This window comes from Salvelinus sp. IW2-2015, linkage group LG4q.1:29 (assembly GCF_002910315.2).
Source record: "Salvelinus sp. IW2-2015 linkage group LG4q.1:29, ASM291031v2, whole genome shotgun sequence".
Classification (NCBI taxonomy): domain Eukaryota; kingdom Metazoa; phylum Chordata; class Actinopteri; order Salmoniformes; family Salmonidae; genus Salvelinus; species Salvelinus sp. IW2-2015.
In genome coordinates, this window is record NC_036842.1 from 43,442,570 (window position 1) to 43,463,489 (window position 20,920).

Sequence of the window (20,920 nt, forward strand, 5' to 3'; positions counted from 1 at the left end):
TTCTGGATTTTTGTTTTAGATTCCGTCTCTCACAGTTGAAGTGTACCTATGATAAAAATTACAGACCTCTACATGCTTTGTAAGTAGGAAAACCTTCAAAATCGGCAGTGTATCAAATACTTGTTCTCCCCACTGTATATACACTACCGTTCAAAAGTTTGGGATCACTTAGAAAAGCAAAACATTTTGTCCATTAAAATAACATCAAATTGATCTGAAATACAGTGTAGACATTGTTAAAGTTGTAAATTACTATTGTAGCTGGAAACGGCTGATTTTTAATGGAATATCTACATAGGCGTACAGAGGCCCATTATCAGCAACCATCACTCCTGTGTTCCAATGACACGTTGTGTTAGCTAATCCAAGTTAATCATTTTAAAAGCTAATTGATCATTAGAAAACCCTTTTGCAATTATGTTAGCACAGCTGAAAACTGTTATTCTGATTAAAGAAGCAATAAAACTGGCCTTCTTTAGACTAGTTGAGTATCTGGAGCATCAGCATTTGTGGGTTCGATTACAGGCTCAAAATGGCCAGAAACAAAGTACTTTCTTCTGAAACTCATCAGTCTATTCTCGTTCTGAGAAATGAAGGCTATTCCATGTGAGAAATTGCCAAGAAACTGAAGATCTCGTACAATGCTGTGTACTACTCTCGTCACAGAACAGCGCAAACTGGCCCTAACCAGAATAGAAAGAAGTGGGCGGCCCTGGTGCACAACTGAGCAAGAGGATTGACTTGAATTCTAAATAAATCACAGACAGTGTCACCAGCAAAGCACCCCCGCTGCATCACACCTCCTTTGCGTGTCACAAAGACACGAAAGTTGGAACCAGAATTCTCAAATTTGGACTCATCAGAAGAAAGGACAGATTTCCACAATTCTAATGTCCATTCCTCGTGTTTCTTGGCCCAAGCAAGTCTCTTCTTCTTGGTGGTGTCCTTTAGTCGTGGTTTCTTTGCAGCAATTGGACCGTGAAGGCCTGATTCACGCAATCTCCTCGTAACAGTTGATGTTGAGACGTGTCTGTGAAGCATTTATTTGGGGTGCAGTTAATTGCCGGATTCTGAGGCTGGTAACTAATGAACTTCTCCTCTACATCAGAGGTAACTCTGGGTCTTTCTTTTCTGTGGCGGTCCTCATGAGCGCCAGTTTCATCATAGCGCTTGATGGTTTTCTTGAAATTGTCTGGATTGACTGACCTTCATGTTTTAAAGTAATGATAGACTGTTGTTTCTGTTTGCTTATTTGAGCTGTTCTTGCCATAATACGGACTTGGTCTTTTACCAACTGGGGCTATCTTCTGTATACCACCCCTAAACACACCAAGAAGGAAAGAAATTCCACAAATTAACTTTTAACAAGGCACACCTGTTAATTGAAATGCATTCCAGGTGACTACGTCATGAAGCTGGTTGAGAGAATGCCAAAAGTGTGCAAAGCTTTCAACAAGGCAAAGGGTGGCTATTTGAAGAATCTCAAATATAAAATATGTTGATTTGTTAAACACTTTTTTGGTTACTACATGATTCCATGTGTTATTTCACAGTGTTGATGTCTTCACTATTATTATGCAATGTAGAAAATAGTCAAAATAAAGAAAAACCCTGGAATGAGTAGATGTGTCCAAACTTTTGACTGGTCATTGACCTATGAATAACCCCCACGGGCAGTCAGAACATTTGACTGGTCATTGACCTATGAATAACACACACGGGCAGTCAGAACAACACTTTCAAAGGCTCTAAGTACCGTAGACATTTTGAAATTACACAACCCAAAAGGCACAACCCATGGCAATGTTAAAAGTTAATGACATGCCCATTGCCCATATGCTGTCTATATACATTAAAGGTGGCTGGACCATTCACTAACATTAAACAGCAACGTCATAGCTTCAAATGGCTATTTGCGTGTGGAACTGTTACAAAAAGGGATCTTTAATTGTTATGTAAGTGTCTTGGAGAGTTAGGTACAAGGACGGTGCCAACTAACTAGGCCTATGTTGACTCAGCGATCATGGTCACATGGAAAAAGCTGCAGTCCCAATCCTCCACAAATCTCCCCTGGATTAAAGCCTAATTGCATTTAATTTCCTTTATAAATCCAAACTTGGCATAATTTCTGCAAAAGCTATCTTTAAATATACACTCCCCTACGTATTTATTTAGACAATGAACCTAAAACTTGTAATTTGGCGCTATACTCCAGCATTTTGGATTTGAGATTTTTTTTTAAATCATATGAGTGGGGCCTCCCGAGTGGCGCAGAGGTCTAAGCAGTCATGTGTTATATTGAAGAAACATCTCAAGACATCAGTCAGGAAGTTAAAGCTTGGTCGCAAATGGGTCTTCCAAATGGACAATGACCCCAAGCATACTTCCAAAGTTGTGGAAAAATGGCTTAAGGACAACAAAGTCAAGGTTTTGGAGTGGCCATCACAAAGCCTTGACCTCAATCCCATAGAAAATTTGTGGGCAGAACTGAAAAAGCGTGTGCGAGCCAAGAGGCCTAAAACCTGACTCAGTTACACCAGCTCTGTCAGGGGAATGGGCAAAATTCACCACCAACTTTTTGTGGGAAGCTTGTGGAAGTCCACTCAAAACGACATTTGACCCAAGTTAAACAATTTAAAGGCAATGCTACCAAATATAATTGAGTGTATGTAAACTTCTGACCCTGGGAATGTGATGAAAGAAATAAAAGCTGAATAAATCTCTACTATTATTCTGACATTTCACATTCTTAAATAAAGTGGTGATCCGAACTGACCTAAAACAGGGGATTTTTACTGGGATTAAATGTCAGGAATTGTGAAAAACTGAGTTCAAATGTATTTTGGCTAAGGTGTATGTAAACTTCCGACTTCAACTGTATCTAGTCCCCCATTTGAATTTGTCAAAAGTATATGGACAAATTCACCTATAGTGTATTAAAGTGGTCAAACATTTATATTTGGTCCCATATTCCTACAGTAGCACACAATGACTACACCAAGCTTGTGACTCTACAAACGTGTTGGATGCATTTGCAGTTTGTTTCGGTTGTGTTTCAAATTATGTTGTGCCAATATAAATTAATGGTAAATAATGTATTGTGTCATTTTGGAGTCACTTTTATTGTAAATAAGAATAGGTGTCTGAACACTACTACATTAACTCTTTATACTCGTACCCGCATACGGGTTGAAAATGTCATACAAGCAAGCCAAAACACCTGAGTCGAAATGTGCACTTCACATTTCCATATCATAAAACTAATGTAATATACAGTGTCAATGTTTATAATCACTATGCMTTATGTACAGTTACAAGATGACATGACTTCATAGTTCTGAACAGAATAAGCCTACAGTGGCTTGCGAAAGTATTCACCCCCCTTCACATTTTTCCTATTTTGATGCCTTACAACCTGGAATTAAAATAGATTTTTGGGGGGTTTGCATCATTTGATTTACACAACATGCCTACCACTTTGAAGATGCAAAATAATTTTTATTGTGAAACAAACAAGAAATAAGACAAAAAAAACAGAACTTGAGCGTGCATAACTATTCACCCTCCAAAGCCAATACTTTMTAGAGTCACCTTTGAAACAATTACAGCTGTAAGTCCCTTGGGGAATGTCTCTATAAGCTTGGCACATCTAGCCACTGGTATTTTTGCCCATTCTTCAAGGCAAAACTGCTCCAGCTCCTTCAAATTGGATGGGCTCCGCTGGTGTACAGCAATCGTTAAGTCATACCACAGATTCTCAATTGGACTGAGGTCTGGGCTTTAACTAGGCCATTCCAAGGTATTTAAATGTTTTCCCTTAAACCACTTGAGTGTTGCTTTAGCAGGATGCTTAGGGTCATTGTSCTGCTGGAAGGTGAACCTCCGTCCCGGTCTCAAATCTCTGGAAGACTGAAACAGGTTTCCTCAAGAAATTCCCTGTATTTAGCGCCATCCATCATTCCTTCAATTCTGACCAGTTTCCCAGGCCCTGCTGATGACAAACATCCCACAGCATGATGCTGCCACCACCATGCTTCACTGTGGGGATGGTGTTCTCGGGGTGATGAGAGATTTTGGGTTTGCACCAGACATAGTGTTTTCCTTGATGGTTAAAAACTACACTTTTGTCTCAATAATGGATTTAATGGTGCTCCGTGGGATGGTTTCTGATAAAAACATTTTAACCCAACCCTGATCTGTACTTCTCCACAACTTTGTCCCTGACCTGTTTGGAGAGCTCCTTGGTCTGTATGGTGCTGCTTGCTTAGTGGTGTTGCAGACTCTGGGGCCTTTCAGAACAGGTGTATATATACTGAGATCATGTGACAGATCATGTGACACTTAAATAAAGTCCACCTGTGTGCAATCTATCTAATTATGTGACTTCTGAAGGTAATTGGTTGCACCAGATCTTATTTAGGGTCTTCATAGCAAAGGGGGTTAATACATATGCACACACCACTTTTTCATTTAATTTTTAATTTATTTTAATTTTTTCCATTTCACTTCACCAATTTGGACTATTTTGTGTATGTCTATTACATTAAATCCAAATAAAAATTAATTTAAATTACAGATTGTAATGCAACAAAATAGGAAAAATGCCAAGGGGGATGAATATTTTCCAAGGCACTGTATGTTTGTCGTATTGTGATTTTTTTTTTGCGGGGAACACGCATCGGAATGCACTTGTGACTATTTTATGCGCACCAAAATTATGATCTGCTTCTCTGAATTGCCTTGTGAAAGCCTAACACTGTAATGTCGTATTTGGTAACTTAGCTAGCCATGTTGGCAATAGAACACACTTTCAAATGATGCCCACTTGAGCAGATTGCGATTTATAAAATGGACCATTTTTGGAATGCGTAAACAACAGTAATTGTGTGACGGCGGGTTACGCAGGGCTGTGTCCCAAAGAAAACTACACATCTGCTTGCTCTAGTTCCTCAACAGCACAGTTAGGAGAGCTCAAATTAGCACCTCATAGTTGACGACTCTTCTTTTCAGTCATTCAAATTAGGTAGTAACGGTGCACACTTTGGAGAGGTGTGTGGCCACTTGGTGACACCAGTTAGACCTCTCACTCAAACCCTTGTCATTTGTTTGTCTTATGTTGCACGTACCCCAAGTTTACCATGAATATTCTATTCATGATACTGAATGCATCCAATTCCTACGAGCATAAATGGTTAATGTGGATGCTACCATGATTACAGATAATCAGGATTGAATCATGAATAATGATGAGTGAGAAAGTTACAGATGCACAGATATGATGCCCCATAAACAGGCTAACCTCTCACCATTACAATAACAGGGGAGGTAAGCCTTTTTTMGGGGGGTATATTTATGCATCCGTAACTTTCTCACTCATCATTATTATTAACGATTCATTCCTGATTATCCATAATCATGGGAGCATCCACATTAATGGAGTGTTCAGAAACATACTCTATTCTTATTTACAATAAGTGACTTCAAAATGCATGAAGCCTTTTTGCAGAGTATTCTTCAACTTCCCATTGCATGAGAATTAATCGAAAGCAATTACTAAGATGCTACAGTGCCCATAATCCATACACAACAGAAGCCCAACAGTATTCTGATCGATAATTCGGGCTGAGTTTCCACTAAGCTAACATATGGAATTTTTAAAAGATGGTTATACCAAGGTATTTAGATTTTGAATTTTAGGACCCCTGTAGGTATACTTAAAAAAAAAAAAAACGTTAAAAAACATTGAAACATTGAATTTGTCCTTACTGCTATTAGCCCATAGAAACACATTGAATAACAGATTCATACATGAAAAAAACGATCGTCCAAAAATAAATCAAAAGGAAGTCTGTTTTGAAGTGTCTGTCCTATGTKTGAGAGATTACCATGGTAACCATGACAGACCAGGAAATAAAAAKATGTTTTTGCGTCTAATGACATGTATACCTTTGACGTGGAAATATTCCTATTCACTTCCATTCGTTTTTCGAACACCATCGTATTCGCGAGAGTCTCATCTTCCCATAGAGGGGACATTAGGACACTATTATTATCATTTTTATTGGTCGCGTACACAGTTTAGCAGATGTTATAGTGGACGCAGCGAAATGCTTACGTTACTAGCTCCTAACAATGCAGTAAAATGTCAAACAAGTACACAAATAATTTACCTCGCCCAGAAAGTTCATAAAGAAATGTCGGAACGAATCCAATTAACAACCCAATAGCACTGTAACAATATTTTCGGCTGTAGGTAATAATACAAACTATTCTGAGCAAATAATAATAATTCCCTTCTATTATATGAGGCACAGGAGGACTTTGGCTACTAACCATTGCAAAGTGATAACCCGGTCTCTTCCCATAACCGACCACAATACTGGCAACACTTTGGCATTGCTCGGCTACTGAGAGAACCACTGAGTGTCAATATACCAAGGAGAGGAGGAGAGGAGTGGAGAGTATAGATAGAAGAAAAGCAAGTAGCTGATAATGAAAGAGGGGTAGAGAGATGGGCAGGAGAGGCGCAAAGAGGAGAGGGTGAGAGGAGTGGAGAGAAAGAAAAGAGAAAAGAAGCAGCAGAGAACAGGAGGAAGGTAAAGGAACGAGAGATGAGGGGCGAGTAAGAGAGGTGGAAGGATGAGGAGGGTGGGGAGTTCGAATGAGAGAGAGATAATGTGTCAAAAACACAAACATGAGAAGAGAGAGAACTCCCTACCTCGATCCTGCTAATGGCTCTGTGTCAAAGTTGTGAGAAGAAGAAGAGAAAGAAAGCAGAGCGAAGGGGGGCACTCTCCCTGTTCGCCTCCCTGAAAATTCCTGCTGCGACACTCGTGCCAACAGGCAGGCAGACGGGCAGGCAGGACGCCCCTGCGCTACATCTCATTCTGCTTCTCATTTTGATAGAAAGGGGAGGGTGTGTGCGAGTGTGTAAGATAGTGTGTGTGCATGTGTGTGTGTGTGTGTGTTTGGGGAAAGAGAGAATCAATGTCATTCTTTCAACTTCAGAGACACAGGAAAGGAGGCAGGAATTTCAAAAAGAAAGAACCCTTTCCACTGTGGAAGACTGGACTGCTCATTTATGGCATATCATAGCATGGTATGGCTCAGCACAATTCAGCACAGCCCAGCATAGCCCTATACAGCCAATGTCTGCCAAACATAGCACGGTATGACATGGCATAGGCCAGCACAGTTCAACACAATCCCCCACATCTGTCCACAACTCAATATTCGAATTACACTGCACTGAAGTCTCATGACAGGCCGCCCTCACAAAATTGGTTTCTAACCTCAAAGGTCTTTCCTGGTTCAATAAAGGTTAAATAAATATGAAAGCAAATTCAAGAAAGTCCTCCATTCATTTTGCTTGCGCCCATCTATAATCTATCCTGTTTTCTGATCCGTGCAGTTGAAGGGCAGAAAATCACTCAGTCAACTTACCTACAAGGGAAAAATAAACTTGCTTGTTCATTCTCCATCATTTCACATTCTCACTAACATGTACCCTCTCATTAGCTGTTAGTTGGAGCAGGATGTAACTAGGTTGCAGGGTGCTCATCATTTAGTCACACAGAGGGCTTTCATCACTTCCAGGACACACACACACAGGCCACTTGACAGCAACGAGAGCCATCCACACACACACACACACACACGCAGCAGCCCTTCACGATCGGAAAGCCTCTCACGCAGCAGCCCTTCATGATCAAAGCGACAGGGCTCTCTCCATTTGGGCGACCGATACGGGCTTCCCAATTGCTTTCAAACAGCAAATCTAAAGAGATGCAATATGCACGTCATTACACCGACAACTTCTCTGGAAGGTTCTGATCTGATATAAGCGGAAGCAAGTGATGATGATCAATATGCAACAGAGCAGTCACTCCGAGTCAACCAGCCCTAACGGGGGCGCAGTCCTGCACGTAACATCAGTCACCATGAAGCGTAACTTCCGCTGCGCATTGCTAAGCAATAGCCTTTGATGAGTGATCCAGCAGGCTTCAATACAAAGCACAGTAACAGGGAAGTGGTCAGAGAGAGCCAATAAGATGCACTACACGAACAGAAGTTTGTGGACACCTGTTCGTCGAGCATCTCATTCCAAAATCATGGACATTATAATGGAGTTGGTCCCCCCCTTTTCTGCTATAACAGCCTCCTCTCTTCTGGGAAGGCTTTCCACTCGATGTCGGACCATAACTGAAGGGGACTTGCTTCCATTCAGCCACAAGAGCATTAGTGAGGTCGGGCACTGATGTTGAGCGATTAGGCCTGGTTCGCAGTCGGCACTCCAATTCARCCCAAAGGTGTTCCAATGGGGTTGAGGTCAGGGCTGTGTGCAGGCCAGTTTTTGGATGGACCTGGCTTTGTGCACAGGGGCATTGTCATGCTGAAACAGGAAAGGGCCTTCCCCAAACTGTTGCCACAAAGTTGGAAGCACAGAATCGTCTGGAATGTCATTGTATGCTGTAGCGTTAAGATTTCCCTTCACTGGAACTAAGGGTCCTAGCCCGAACCATAAGAAACAGCCCCAGACCATTTTTCATCCTCCACCAAAKTTTACATTTGGCACTATGCATTCGGGCAGGTACCGTTCTCCTGGCATCCACCAAACCCAGATTCGTCCGTCTCTGTGAATAAATACGACAGTGAGAGAAATCACTTTTAAAGAATATACTATAAATATCTCCAACAAGTAGGATGAGCTTTTCGGAGGAAAATAGAGACTTTATGAAAAGGCGTCATTGTGCACATCTATTCAAACTGTTGTTGAGAAATAGTGGAATAGCAAGGTTTTGCCTAGAGTTATTTATATATTCTGCCAATGCTTTCACCGAGTTCATAACACTAGAAGGGCAAAATACACCCACCACTGTTCAACCCTATTACAGGGGCTGAGTCACTGGCTTACTGGTGCTCTTTCATGCCGTCCCTAGGAGGGGTGCGTCACTTGAGTGGGTTGAGTCACTGACGTGATCTTCCTGTCTGGGTTGGCGCCCCCCCTGGGTTGTGCCGTGGCGGAGATCTTTGTGGGCTATACTCTGCCTTGTCTCAGGATGGTAAGTTGGTGGTTGAAGATATCCCTCTAGTGGTGTGGGGGCTGTGCTTTGCAAAGTGGAGGGGTTATATCCTTCCTGTTTGCCCTGTCCGGGGGTATCATCGGATGGGGCCACACTGTCTCCTGACCCCTCCTGTCTCAGCCGCCAGTATTTATGCTGCAGTAGTTTATGTGTCGGGGGCTAGGGTCAGTTTGTTATATCTGGAGTACTTCTCCTGTCTTATCCGGTGTCCTGTGTGAAATTAAGTATGGTCTCTCTAATTCTTTCTTTCTTTCTTTCTTCTTTCTTTCTTTCTTTCTTTCTTTTTTCTTTCTTTCTTTCTTTCTTTCTCTCTCTCTCTCGGGGGACCTGAGCCCTAGGACCATGCTCGACTACCTGGCATGATGACTCCTTGCTGTCCCCAGTCCACCTGGCCGTGCTGCTGCTCCAGTTTCAACTGTTCTGCCTGCGGCTATGGAACCCGACCTGTTCACCGGACGTGCTACCTGTCCCAGACCTGCTGTTTTCAACTCTCTAGAGACCGCAGGAGCGGTAGAGATACTCTTAATGATCGGCTATGAAAAGCCAACTGACATTTACTCCTGAGGTGCTGTCTTGCTGCACCCTCGACAACTACTGTGATTATTATTATTTGACCATGCTGGCCACCCCTCATAGCCTGGTTCCTCTCTAGGTTTCTTCCTAGGTTTTGGCCTTTCTAGGGAGTTTTTCCTATCCACCGTGCTTCTACACCTGCATTGCTTGCTGTTTGGGGTTTTAGGCTGGGTTTCTGTACAGCACTTTGAGATATCAGCTGATGTACGAAGGGCTATATAAATACATTTGATTTGATTTGATTCTACTTTCTGTCCTCGTCTTTAAACCAATAACTAGACCTGAAAACTAGCTGGCCAATCAATGTCATCAATTGATCCAAGACCAGCTCAGTTAATCCCTACCATTGTGACAATGAGTCGTCATAATGCTGCATCAAATGTACATGCTCCTAGGGGCATTGGCAAACACAATGTAAGTAACGTAATTTGTGTGCCCCTAATTGCACCGAATACTTCTGTTTATCCCACAGCTACTGTAAGCAGTAATCATGTGCCTATGCGCCAGAGTTATACAGTTAGCACTGAGGCGGTGTGCCATAGTAGGAAGTCCACTTCYTTGCAGCTCACCCTGCACTATCAGCTCCAATATAAATAACATGAGTATGTCTACCTCTGATAAGCTTCCCAGTAAAGCATTAAAAACAATCAAGCAACCCAGAAAAGTGCTAAAAATAGCCAATATTAACAGCCTGAGAAACAAGGTCCATGAAGTCAACAACTTGCTTGTAACAGATGGCATTCATATTCTGACTATCTCTGAAACTCACTTAGATAATAACTTTGATGTTACAGTGGTAGCAATACATGGTTATAACATCTACTGAAAAGACAGAAATGCCAACGGGGGCGGTYTTGCGGTCTATATTCAGAACCACATTCCTGTAAAGCTTAGAGACAATCTAATGTTAAATACTGTTGAATTAATATGGCTACAGGTGCATCTGTCTCACCTAAAGCCCATTCTGGTGGGAAGCTGCTATAGACCACCAAGTGRTAACAGTCAGTATCTGGATAATGTGTGTGAAATGCTTGATAATGTATGTGATATCAACAGAGAAGTATATTTTCTGGGTGATTCAAATATTGACTGGCTATCATCAAGATGCACACTCAAGAAAAAAACGTCAAACTGTAACCAGCGCCTGCAACCTGGTTCAGGTTATCAGTCAACCTACCAGGCTAGTTACAAACAGCACAGGAATCAAATCATCAACATGTATTGATCACATCTTTACTAACGCTGCAGKTATTTGCTTTAAAGCACTATCCAAATCCATAGGATGTAGTGATCACAATATAATAGCCATATCTAGGAAAACCAAAGTTCCAAAGGCTGGGCCTAATATAGTGTATAAGAGGTCATACAAGAAGTTTTGTAGTGATTCCTATGTTGATGATGTAAAGAATATTTGCTGGTCTGTGGTGTGTAATGAGGAACGTCCAGACGCTGCACTTGAAACATTTATGAAATTGCTTATTCCAGTTACTAATAAGCACACACCCATTAGGAAAATTACTGTAAAAACTGTTAAATCCCCTTGGATTGATGAGGAATTGAAAAATGGTATGGTTGAGAGAGATGAGGCAAAAGTTATGGCAAATAAGTCCGGCAGCCCAACTGATTGGAAAACGTGCTGCAAATTAAGAAATCATGTGACTAAACTAAATAAAAAGACAAATAAACTACACTATGAAACAGAGATAAATTATATAAAGAATGATAGTAAAAAGCTTTGGGGAACCTTATATGAAACTTTTGGGGGAAAAAGCCATTCATTGAATCAGATGACTCATTCATCACAAAGCCCACTGATATTGCAAACTACTTTAATGACTTTTTCATTGGCAAGATAAGCAAACTTAGGGATGACATGCCAGCAACAAACGCTGACACTACACATCCAAGTATATCGGACCGAATTATGAAAGACAAGAATCGTACTTATGAATTCCGTAGTCAGTGCGGAAGAAGTGAAAAAATATTGTTGTCTGTCAACAATGACAAGCCACCGAGGTCTGACAATCTGGACGGAAAATTACTGAGGATAATAGCAGACYATATTACCACTCCTATTCGCCACATCTTCAATTTAAGCCTACTAAAAAGTGTGTTCCCTCAGGCCTGGAGGGAAGCTAAAGTCATTCCGCTACCCAAGAATAGTAAAGCCCCCTTTACTGGCTCAAATAGCCGACCAATTAGCCTGTTACCAACCCTTAGTAAACGTATGGGGAAAATAGTGTTTGACCAGATACAATGCTATTTCACAGTAAACAAATTGACAACATACTTTCAGCACGCTTATAGGGAAGGACACTCAACAACCACAGCACTTACACAAATGACTGATGATTGGCTGAGAGAAATTGACAACAAAATGATTGTGGGGGCTGTCTTGTTAGACTTCAGTGCAGCTTTTGACATTATCGATCCTAGTCTGCTGCTGGAAAAACATAAGTCTTATGGCTTTACACCCCCTGCTATAATGTGGATAAAGAGTTGCTTGTCTAACAGAACACAGAGMGTGGTGGGAAGCTGCTATAGACCACCAAGTGCTAACAGTCAGTGTCACTTATGTTTTTTCCATCTTTAATGGAAACCTCTCAAACATAATCCAGTTAGAATCAGGAATTCCCCAGGGTAGCTTGTTTAGGCCCCTTGCTTTTTAAAACGTTTACTAACGACATGCCTCTCACTTTGAGTTAAGCCAGAGTGTCTATGTGGGCGGATGACTCAACACTGTACATGTCAGCTACTGAAATGACTGCAACACTTAACGAGCTGCAGTTAGTTTCAGAGTGGGTGGCAAGGAATACGTTTGTCCTAAATATTCCTAAAAACTAAAAGCATTGTATTTGGGACAGAAAATTCCCTAAACCCTAAACCTCAACTGACGGAACCGCTTGGAGTAACACTAGATTGTAAACTGTCATAGTCAAAACATATTGATACAGTAGTAGCTAAGATGGGGAGAAGTCTGTCTATAATAAAGCGCTGCACTACCTTATTAACAACAAGGCCCTAGTTTTGTCGCACCTTGACTACTGTTCAGCCGTGTGGTTAGGTGCCACAAAAAAGGACTTTGCAATTGGCTCAGAACAGAGCAGCACGGCTGGCCCTTGAATGTACACAGAGAGCTAATAATAACATGCATGTCAATCTCTCCTGGCTCAAAGTGGAGGAGAGACTGACTTCATCACTACTTTTATTTATGAGAGGTATTGACATGTTGAATGCACCGAGCTGTCTGTCTGAACTACTGGCACGCAGCTCGGACACCCATGCATACCCCACAAGACATGCCACGAGAGGTCTCTTCACAGTCCCCAAGTCCAGAACAGACTATGGTAGGCGCACAGTACTACATAGAGCCATGACTACATGGAACTCTATTCCACATCAAGTAACTGACACAAGCAGTAAAGTTAGATTGAAAAAAACACCCTTATGAACAATAGGGACTGTGAAGCAATACAATCAGGCACACACACACACACACACACACACACACACACACACACACACACACACACACACACACACACACACACACACACACACACACAACACACACACACACACACACACCACACACACACACCACACACACCACACACAACACACACAAGATTTAGTACTGTAGATATGTGGTAGTGGTGGAGTAGGGGCCTGAGGGCACACAGTGTGTTGTGAAATCTGTGAATGTATTGGAATGTTTTTAAAAATGTAGAAACTGCCTTAATTTTGCTGGACCCCAGGAAGAGTAGCTACTGCCTTGGCTAATGGCAGTGAGAAAAAATACAAATGGCTCACCCAACAACAACAAAAAATCAGCATGTAGCTCTTAAGAAACGGGCTCAAGGACCACCAACCTAGGGTGTTTTCAAGTTCACAGTGTCTCCCAATGGCCAGCTAAAGCCAGGTCTTACCCAGGTTGCTGTAGGTGGCACTGCAGGAGCTGGATGCTGGCGAGTGGGAGTGGCCATCCTCCTCCTCCGGGTCAACCAGGCTGGGACTGCTCTCGCTGGCCGAGGCCGGGGTGGCAGCCAGGATGACACACTCCTCCCCAGGGGACAGTAGCTCCAGTTTGGCGGGCAGGGAGGACGCGGTGGGCATCTCCCCCTCGGATATGTTGGCATCACGTGGCACCTGGCTGCAGGGCAAAGGAAAGAGTTGGCAAAGCTTAGAGAGCGGGTAAAGGTTGCACCAGAATAGAGATGGCACTAGCATCTCATATACAGAGATGGAGGAACATGAAGCAGTGTTTTAATATGAATGAACATGAATTGCCTACAGGGGGGCTTAGAAAGGCATAGGAGAAAGTGAGGCTTGTGTCACAACAATGCCAAAAGGACAGTATGTGGAAGATTACACGAAGAGTCAGGAGCAAAGGGGTAACATTTCTGGTGGCACATGAGAGCTGACGAAAGGAAGACAGGGAGCTGGAAAGGAAGAGAGGAGCATTATGGTTAGGGTGATGAAAAGGGTGTCATAGGAATGTGCTAGATTTAAATGTGTTGTTAGCATCTTTTAATGAGATCCCTGCCAGCCCTGTATATATGTGTGTGTGTGTGTGTGTGAGAGAGGGTGTGTAAAAATGCCTAAGAATGTGTATTTACCGCAATGTCTCAAAAWAATTTCATTAATTTCATTTATCCTGAGCAAGGCATACCTCCATCTGTATATCTCAAATAAATGCTCACTGTGTATTATCTGATGACCGAGATCGACAGAAAACTAACCCAAGCATGGACTGATATGGTAATCTAAATATAATATGTGGAAATACTTGCGTCTAAACTGCAACTTTAACTCATATGGATGAATATACTGTATATTAATACAGTGCATTCAGAAAGTATTCAGACCCCTTGAATTTTTKCCCACATTTTGTTACGTTACAGCCTTATTCTAAAATGTATTGCATTTTTTTCCCTTAGCAATCTACACACAAAACCCGGGAGCAGGTTTTTAGAATTATTTGCAAATGTATCAAAATAAAAACAGAAATACCTGATTTACATAAGTATTCAGACCCTTTGCTATGAGACTCGGAATTAAGCTCAGGTGCATCCTGTTTCCATTGATCAACATTGAGATGTTTCTAGAACTTTCATTGGAGTCCAACTGTTGTAAATTCAATTGATTGGACATGATTTGGAAAGGCACACCTGTCTATATAAGGTCCCTGACTGTGCATGTCAGAGCAAAAACCAAGCCATGAGGTCGAAGGAATTGTCCGTAGAGCTCCGAGACAGGATTGTGTCGAGGCACAGATCTGAGGAAGGGTACCAAAACATTGAAGGTCCCCAAGTACTCCCAAATTCCCAATCTGGCCCTCAACCATCACGGTCACCTAATAATCCCCAGTTTATAATTGGCTCATTCATCCCCCTCCTCTCCCCTGTAACTATTCCCCAGGTCGTTGCTGCAAATGAGAACGTGTTCTCAGTCAACTTACCTGGTAAAATAACGGTAAAATAAAAATAAATAAAAATAAAWAAATTCTTAAATGGGAGAAGTTTGGAACCACCAAGACTCTTCCWACAGTAGCGTTGTCCGGGTTAGGGAAGGGTTTGGCCGGGGTAGGCCGTCATTGTAAAATAAGAATTTGTTCTTAACCGACTTGCCTAGTTAAATAAAGGTTCAATAAAATGTAAATAAATTAACCCTGGTCACCCTAATGACAACATCAAAACTGTCAAGGCTATGGTGTAATGTTTTGACTGACAGACACGAGGTCCTGGTCAGGAAATACACTGAATGCACTACAGTATGTAAAACTGTCCATTATTATTACAGCACTAGCTGAAAAGAAGACAGAGGTCTGAGGACAGCAATGAGTCAAAACGACGGAACGTACATTCAAACACAATTTACAACAAGCAGGCTAGAGATTGAATGTGTGCAAGGTCAATTTCATGTCTGTGTTCCAGCTGACCAACAGCCGTCTACAGGCCAGTTGCATATTCATTATTTCGGTGTACTTGCTAAAGGCAAAGCACAACTAGATTTCTTACATATGCACGTTATTATTTGATGTATTTAACATGCTCTCGAGCTTAAACAATTTAAGCCATGAACATGAAACCAACTTCAAATGTCCAGAGTGCCCCAACTCTGATTGCGTAAGAAAATATTTTCGATACCATTTATACTTCTTGAACTACAAGAATATTTAAATGAACTCCCAATGCATTTCAGTAGAAAAAAAAGGCCCATAGACTTCAATGTTAAATAAAGAAAAGGTTCTCGGCCCATCTCCTCCTACACCGTTCATACTGGCCTAAATAAGATAGTATCAAATATACTTTGACAAGCTATGCATACTTTTGGAACAATAACCATTTTCAGTTAGAGTAAGTTAGCATAACATAACTCACCAACTGTAACTCTTGAATTGTTCAAGCTAGAGACACCAAACCAACGTTCCCATGTTCAGGCTGTCCTAACGTCAAAATCTTAAACATTTGCTCAAATTAGCATAAAAGAACTCACCAACAGTAACTCCTGAACCATTTAAGCTAGAGACACCAAACCGACTTTTAAATGTTCAGGCTATCCTAACTTCAAATTCTTAAAAATCATTATCAAATGTAACTATGTAAATGTGCATAAATTTGCATAAAATAACTAACCAACAGTAACTCTTGAACCGTTCAAGCTAGAGACACCAAACGGACCTTCTTGTGTTAAGGCTATCCTAACTTCTGGCTATCCTAACTGTGGTAATTAGCATAAATCAGGTATAAAACYTAATGGATTCAATGCCAAAAATAAAAACAGTGGTAGACATTTTAAATMATATCACTTTTTAACCATTTCAGCTACAAACATTAAAAAGACATTAACATTTTCTAAACTTTTCAAAACCATAAAAACTTTAAAACAAGCACACCGCATTTTCTTCAGGAAACGTACTTTTCTAATTAGCATTATTATTATCTACTATGTCATTACAAAAATAGTGTCTTCTCTGTACTCCCTTCAAAGAACCTGCGCATTGATTTTTTTGGGGGGGGGACAGGTTATTCAGAAAAAGTTAGGAGTTCCAGCTGAGACAGGTCAGAGCGTAGGGTTTCCAGCGCAGGCTACTGACGCTAGGTCTCCTTTTAGAGGACAGAAGAGGAGAGTATAGCAATAGGTAATGCATCTAAACATTCACAGAATAACGCATAGATGGATAGTAATATTTCTGAAACAGGATAGTGAATTCAAGTGTTTTATTAGATTTGTGAAAATACATGGTGGAATATCAACCAATATCAATATTGGTTTCATCAGACCAGAGAATCTTGTTTCTCATGGTCTGAGAGTCTTTAAGTGCCTTTTAGCAAACTCCAAACAGGCTGTCATGTGCCTTTTACTGATAAGTGGCTTCCGTCTGGCCACGCTACCATAAAGGCCTGATTGCTGGAGCGCTGCAGAGATGGTTGTCCTTCTGGAAGGTTCCCCCATCTCCACAGAGGAACTGTTTGGCCGGGCGGCCAGCTTTAGGAAGAGTCTTGGTGGTTCCAAACTTCTTATATGCTGAGCAATTGTTGGCTGCTTTTCCTTCACTCTGTGGTCCAATTCATCCCAAACCATCTCAATTGGGTTGAGGTCGGGGGATTGTGGAGGCCAGGTCATCTGATGTGCTCGCCAGAGGTAGCCTGACCGCCATTAGGTACCGAGATGAGATCCTCAGACCCCTTGTGAGACCATATGCTGACACATGCACATTTGTGGCCTGCTGGAGGTCATTTTGCAGGGCTCTGGCAGTGCTCCTCCTTGCACAAAGGCGGAGGTAGCGGTCCTGCTGCTGGGTTGTTGCCCTCCTACGGCCTCCTCCACGTCTCCTGTGTACTGGCCTGTCTCCTGGTAGCGCCTCCATGCTCTGGACACTACGCTGACAGACACAGCAAACCTTCTTGCCACAGCTCGCATTGATGTGCCACCTGGATGAGCTGCACTACCTGAGCCACTTGTGTGGGTTGAAAGACTCCGTCTCATGCTACCACTAGAGTGAAAGCACCGCCAGCATTCAAAAGTGACCAAAACATCAGCCAGGAAGCATAGGAACTGAGAAGTGGTCTGTGGTCACCACCTGCAGAACCACTCCTTTATTGGGGGTGTCTTGCTAATTGCCTATAATTTCCACCGTTTGTCTATTCCATTTGCACAACAGCATGTGAAATTTATTGTCAATCAGTGTTGCTTCTTAAGTGGACAGTTTGATTTCACAGAAGTGTGATTGACTTGGAGTTACATTGTGTTGTTTAAGTGTTCCCTTWATTTRTTTTAGCAGTGTATATATTTTAAACAGGATAATCTATTTTGGATGCAATTTGAATAGAATTGATGGAGAGCGAGAAAGACAATGACAGAACTCTCGCGTGCGCACRGATTTAAAGCAACAATATTCAATCGATATGCTGTTTTAAAACTCTACAGCAAAAAATATATATATAATAATCTTTACAATTAAAAAATAAGGTGACCCCCGAAAGCCAGATGGAGATGTTCAAATTAGACTCCCATTTAGTCTGTATTACACTGTAGCAAATGCTACAGCAAATGTAGGGAACACAATGGTAATAAGTACGACTTTATTGTGCAATCCCAGTCACTTTAAAAATGATGTGTACATGTATTTTTTGAATGACAAATCAAATCAATTGAAACACTGTGCAGCGGCAATTGGCGAATGGAAAGAGACAACTGTTACAAAACACCAAAAAAGTTGAATGACATTCAGAGATGGTCAAACCAAGCCTTCGATACTGGCTCTGATAGTGAAGTAATGAAACAGGCAGGGAGAGTGAGCTCGTCTGTGGCGGTCAGCGAACCCTCAACCTTCTGGCCCGTAGCCCTGCGTGGCATCAACTGTGCCACAAGAGCATTCCGAAGTGGCAACGTAAATATCCACATTCATAAAGACAGGGTTGCTACAGATTGAGTGTATGAACAACACTCCACCACCTATACTCAGTCTTGTGATGATTTAGTTGATAACTTCAATATTAAATTAAGGGCAACCATTGATGCCATAGCTCCAGTCAAATTGAATGAGGKCACATCCAAACAGAGAGCCCCTTGGATGAGTGAGGAAACTAATCAATTAAAGAGAAATTACAGAAAGGCAGAGCGGAAGTGGAGACAGTCAAAGTTGAAGGTCCATTATGATATCTGAGAGAGCAACTTGGCGTATAAGACAAGTCAATTAGAAATGCCAGACGGGCTCATTTTTCTAACTTGATCACTATTAGTGCTCTTCTCCACCATTGATGGCCTGATAAATCCGACCCCCACAAGCCTGTGAGTACTTTTTCCCACATCTAAATGTGATGTGTTTGCGACATTTTTTTGAGATAAGATAACCATTAGGCTGGGTATCAGTCAAGCAAGACCTGATGAGAAGTTTGATGATATGTGCCCTAGCCTGTCATGCAAAGCCACTGTGGATTTATTTTCCCTGGTTGACACAGACATGGTCAGGAAAGTGATATCACAACATAAGCCTTCTACCTGCCTTCTTGATCCTATCCCCACCACCTTCTTCAAAACAGTTTTTAATTGCATATCTGAAGTGCAAGCTATTGTTAAAAACTGCTATGGTGAAACCCCTTCTGAAAAAAAAGTCAATTGAATTCTTCAACTCTTAGCTGCACAGAGACAGTCTTAGTTAAAGTGGTACACGATCTTAGAGCCAACACAGATGCCAAACAGCTCTCTGTCCTTGTACTCTTGGATTTAAGMGCTGCATTTGACACTGTTGACCATGATGTCCTTCTGACAGACTGGAGAGGTGTGTTGTCCTCTCTGGTCCAGTTCTAAATTGGTTTAGGACCTACTTAACCGGTCAAGAGTTTGTCATCACCCTTGTTGAACATAACTCAGAAAACACATATCTGATGTGGCGTTCCACAAGGTTTGATTTTGGGTTCGGTACTGTTCAGTGTATGTATGTTACCCCTTGGCAGCGTTATCAGAGAGCACAGCATTGATTGTTACTGCTACACAGACTYTACACAACTTTACATTTCTGTGTAACCAGAGAATTTTAACTCCACAGATAAATTAGACAGTATTAGTGATTTAAATATTGGATGGCTCACAACTTCCTCCAGCTAAATCAAGACAAGACCGATGTACTTATTGTTGGAGCCACATCAAAGAGAGAGAATCTGGACGCACATTTTAAAACACCAGGTAAAAAACCTAGGTGTATTTTAGATTCTGACCTCAATATCGAATAACATATTAGGAATGAGACCAAAATAGCTTTTTACCACCTGAGGAACATTGCCATGGTGCTCTCGGGCTGATACAGAGAGACAAATCCATGCTTTTATTGCAAGCAGGCTTGACTACTTTAATGATCTCCTGTCTGGTCTACCCAAGAAAGCCATTGGTCGACTGCAAAACATACAGAATGCTGCAGCACGGGTACTGACCAAGACCAGACATAGAGCACACATTACACCGGTTTTAAAGGGTCTGCACTGGCTGCCTGTGAGTTTTAAAACTAATTTCAAGATTCTTCTATTGGTTTTAAAATCAATCCACGATTATGCACTCCAATACATGTCAGACATGCTTTTAAGTGATATACCCAGTAGGTCCCTCAGGTCCTCTGGCCTTTAACTATCCCAAAGACTAGGACCAAGATGCATGGACAGGCAGCCTTTAGTTACTATGCCCCCAGCCTCTGGAATAGCCTGCCCGAGAACCTGYGGGGGGGCCGAAACGGTGGACATATTTAAAAGAGATCTTAAAACACATCAATTTAGCTTTGCTTTTCCTTAGGGTGCCTTTTAGTCGTTCAGTTTACATTTTTATTATTTTGTTTTTTATCCTCTTACGTTTGTTGTGTCGTAAATATTTCAGTTTTTATTTCCATTGCTTTTAGTTTCTTCCTTTGAAGCACATTGTGTTGCATTCCATGTTTGAAATGTGCTGTATAAATAAAGCTTAGTTTGATTCATTGATTTGAAGAGAGCACATTTTTCACTGGCTGTCCACTGGTCGCAAAAACAATGATTGATAGGCAGCTTAAACATCTTCAATTCAACCATTATTTTGTTAAAATACAAATATAAATTTGTCAACAGCCATTCACAACAACCACAATCCTTCAGCCGCAAATAGAAGTGTGATTCACATCAATGCGCTATGTAGATATCAATAATAAGTAGTATCCGTGTCGCCCGTAGACTACACCTTACCTCCAAACGTTTATTCAAGTTGGATAATCTTTGGATGCCGACAGCAGTCACACCATT

At 41.6% G+C, this 20,920-nt stretch overlaps 1 protein-coding gene across 2 annotated transcripts in view; it reads right to left on the reverse strand.

Annotated features, from left to right (window-relative positions):
* peak1 (pseudopodium-enriched atypical kinase 1) overlaps positions 1–20,920 on the reverse strand; it is a 250,762-nt gene that overhangs the window by 28,378 nt on the left and 201,464 nt on the right. For both annotated transcript variants that reach the window (XM_070442912.1, XM_023984743.2), the window contains one exon: positions 13,586–13,809. In XM_070442912.1, coding sequence (XP_070299013.1) covers positions 13,586–13,809 — 224 coding nt within the window. The remainder of the gene's footprint in view (positions 1–13,585; positions 13,810–20,920) is intronic.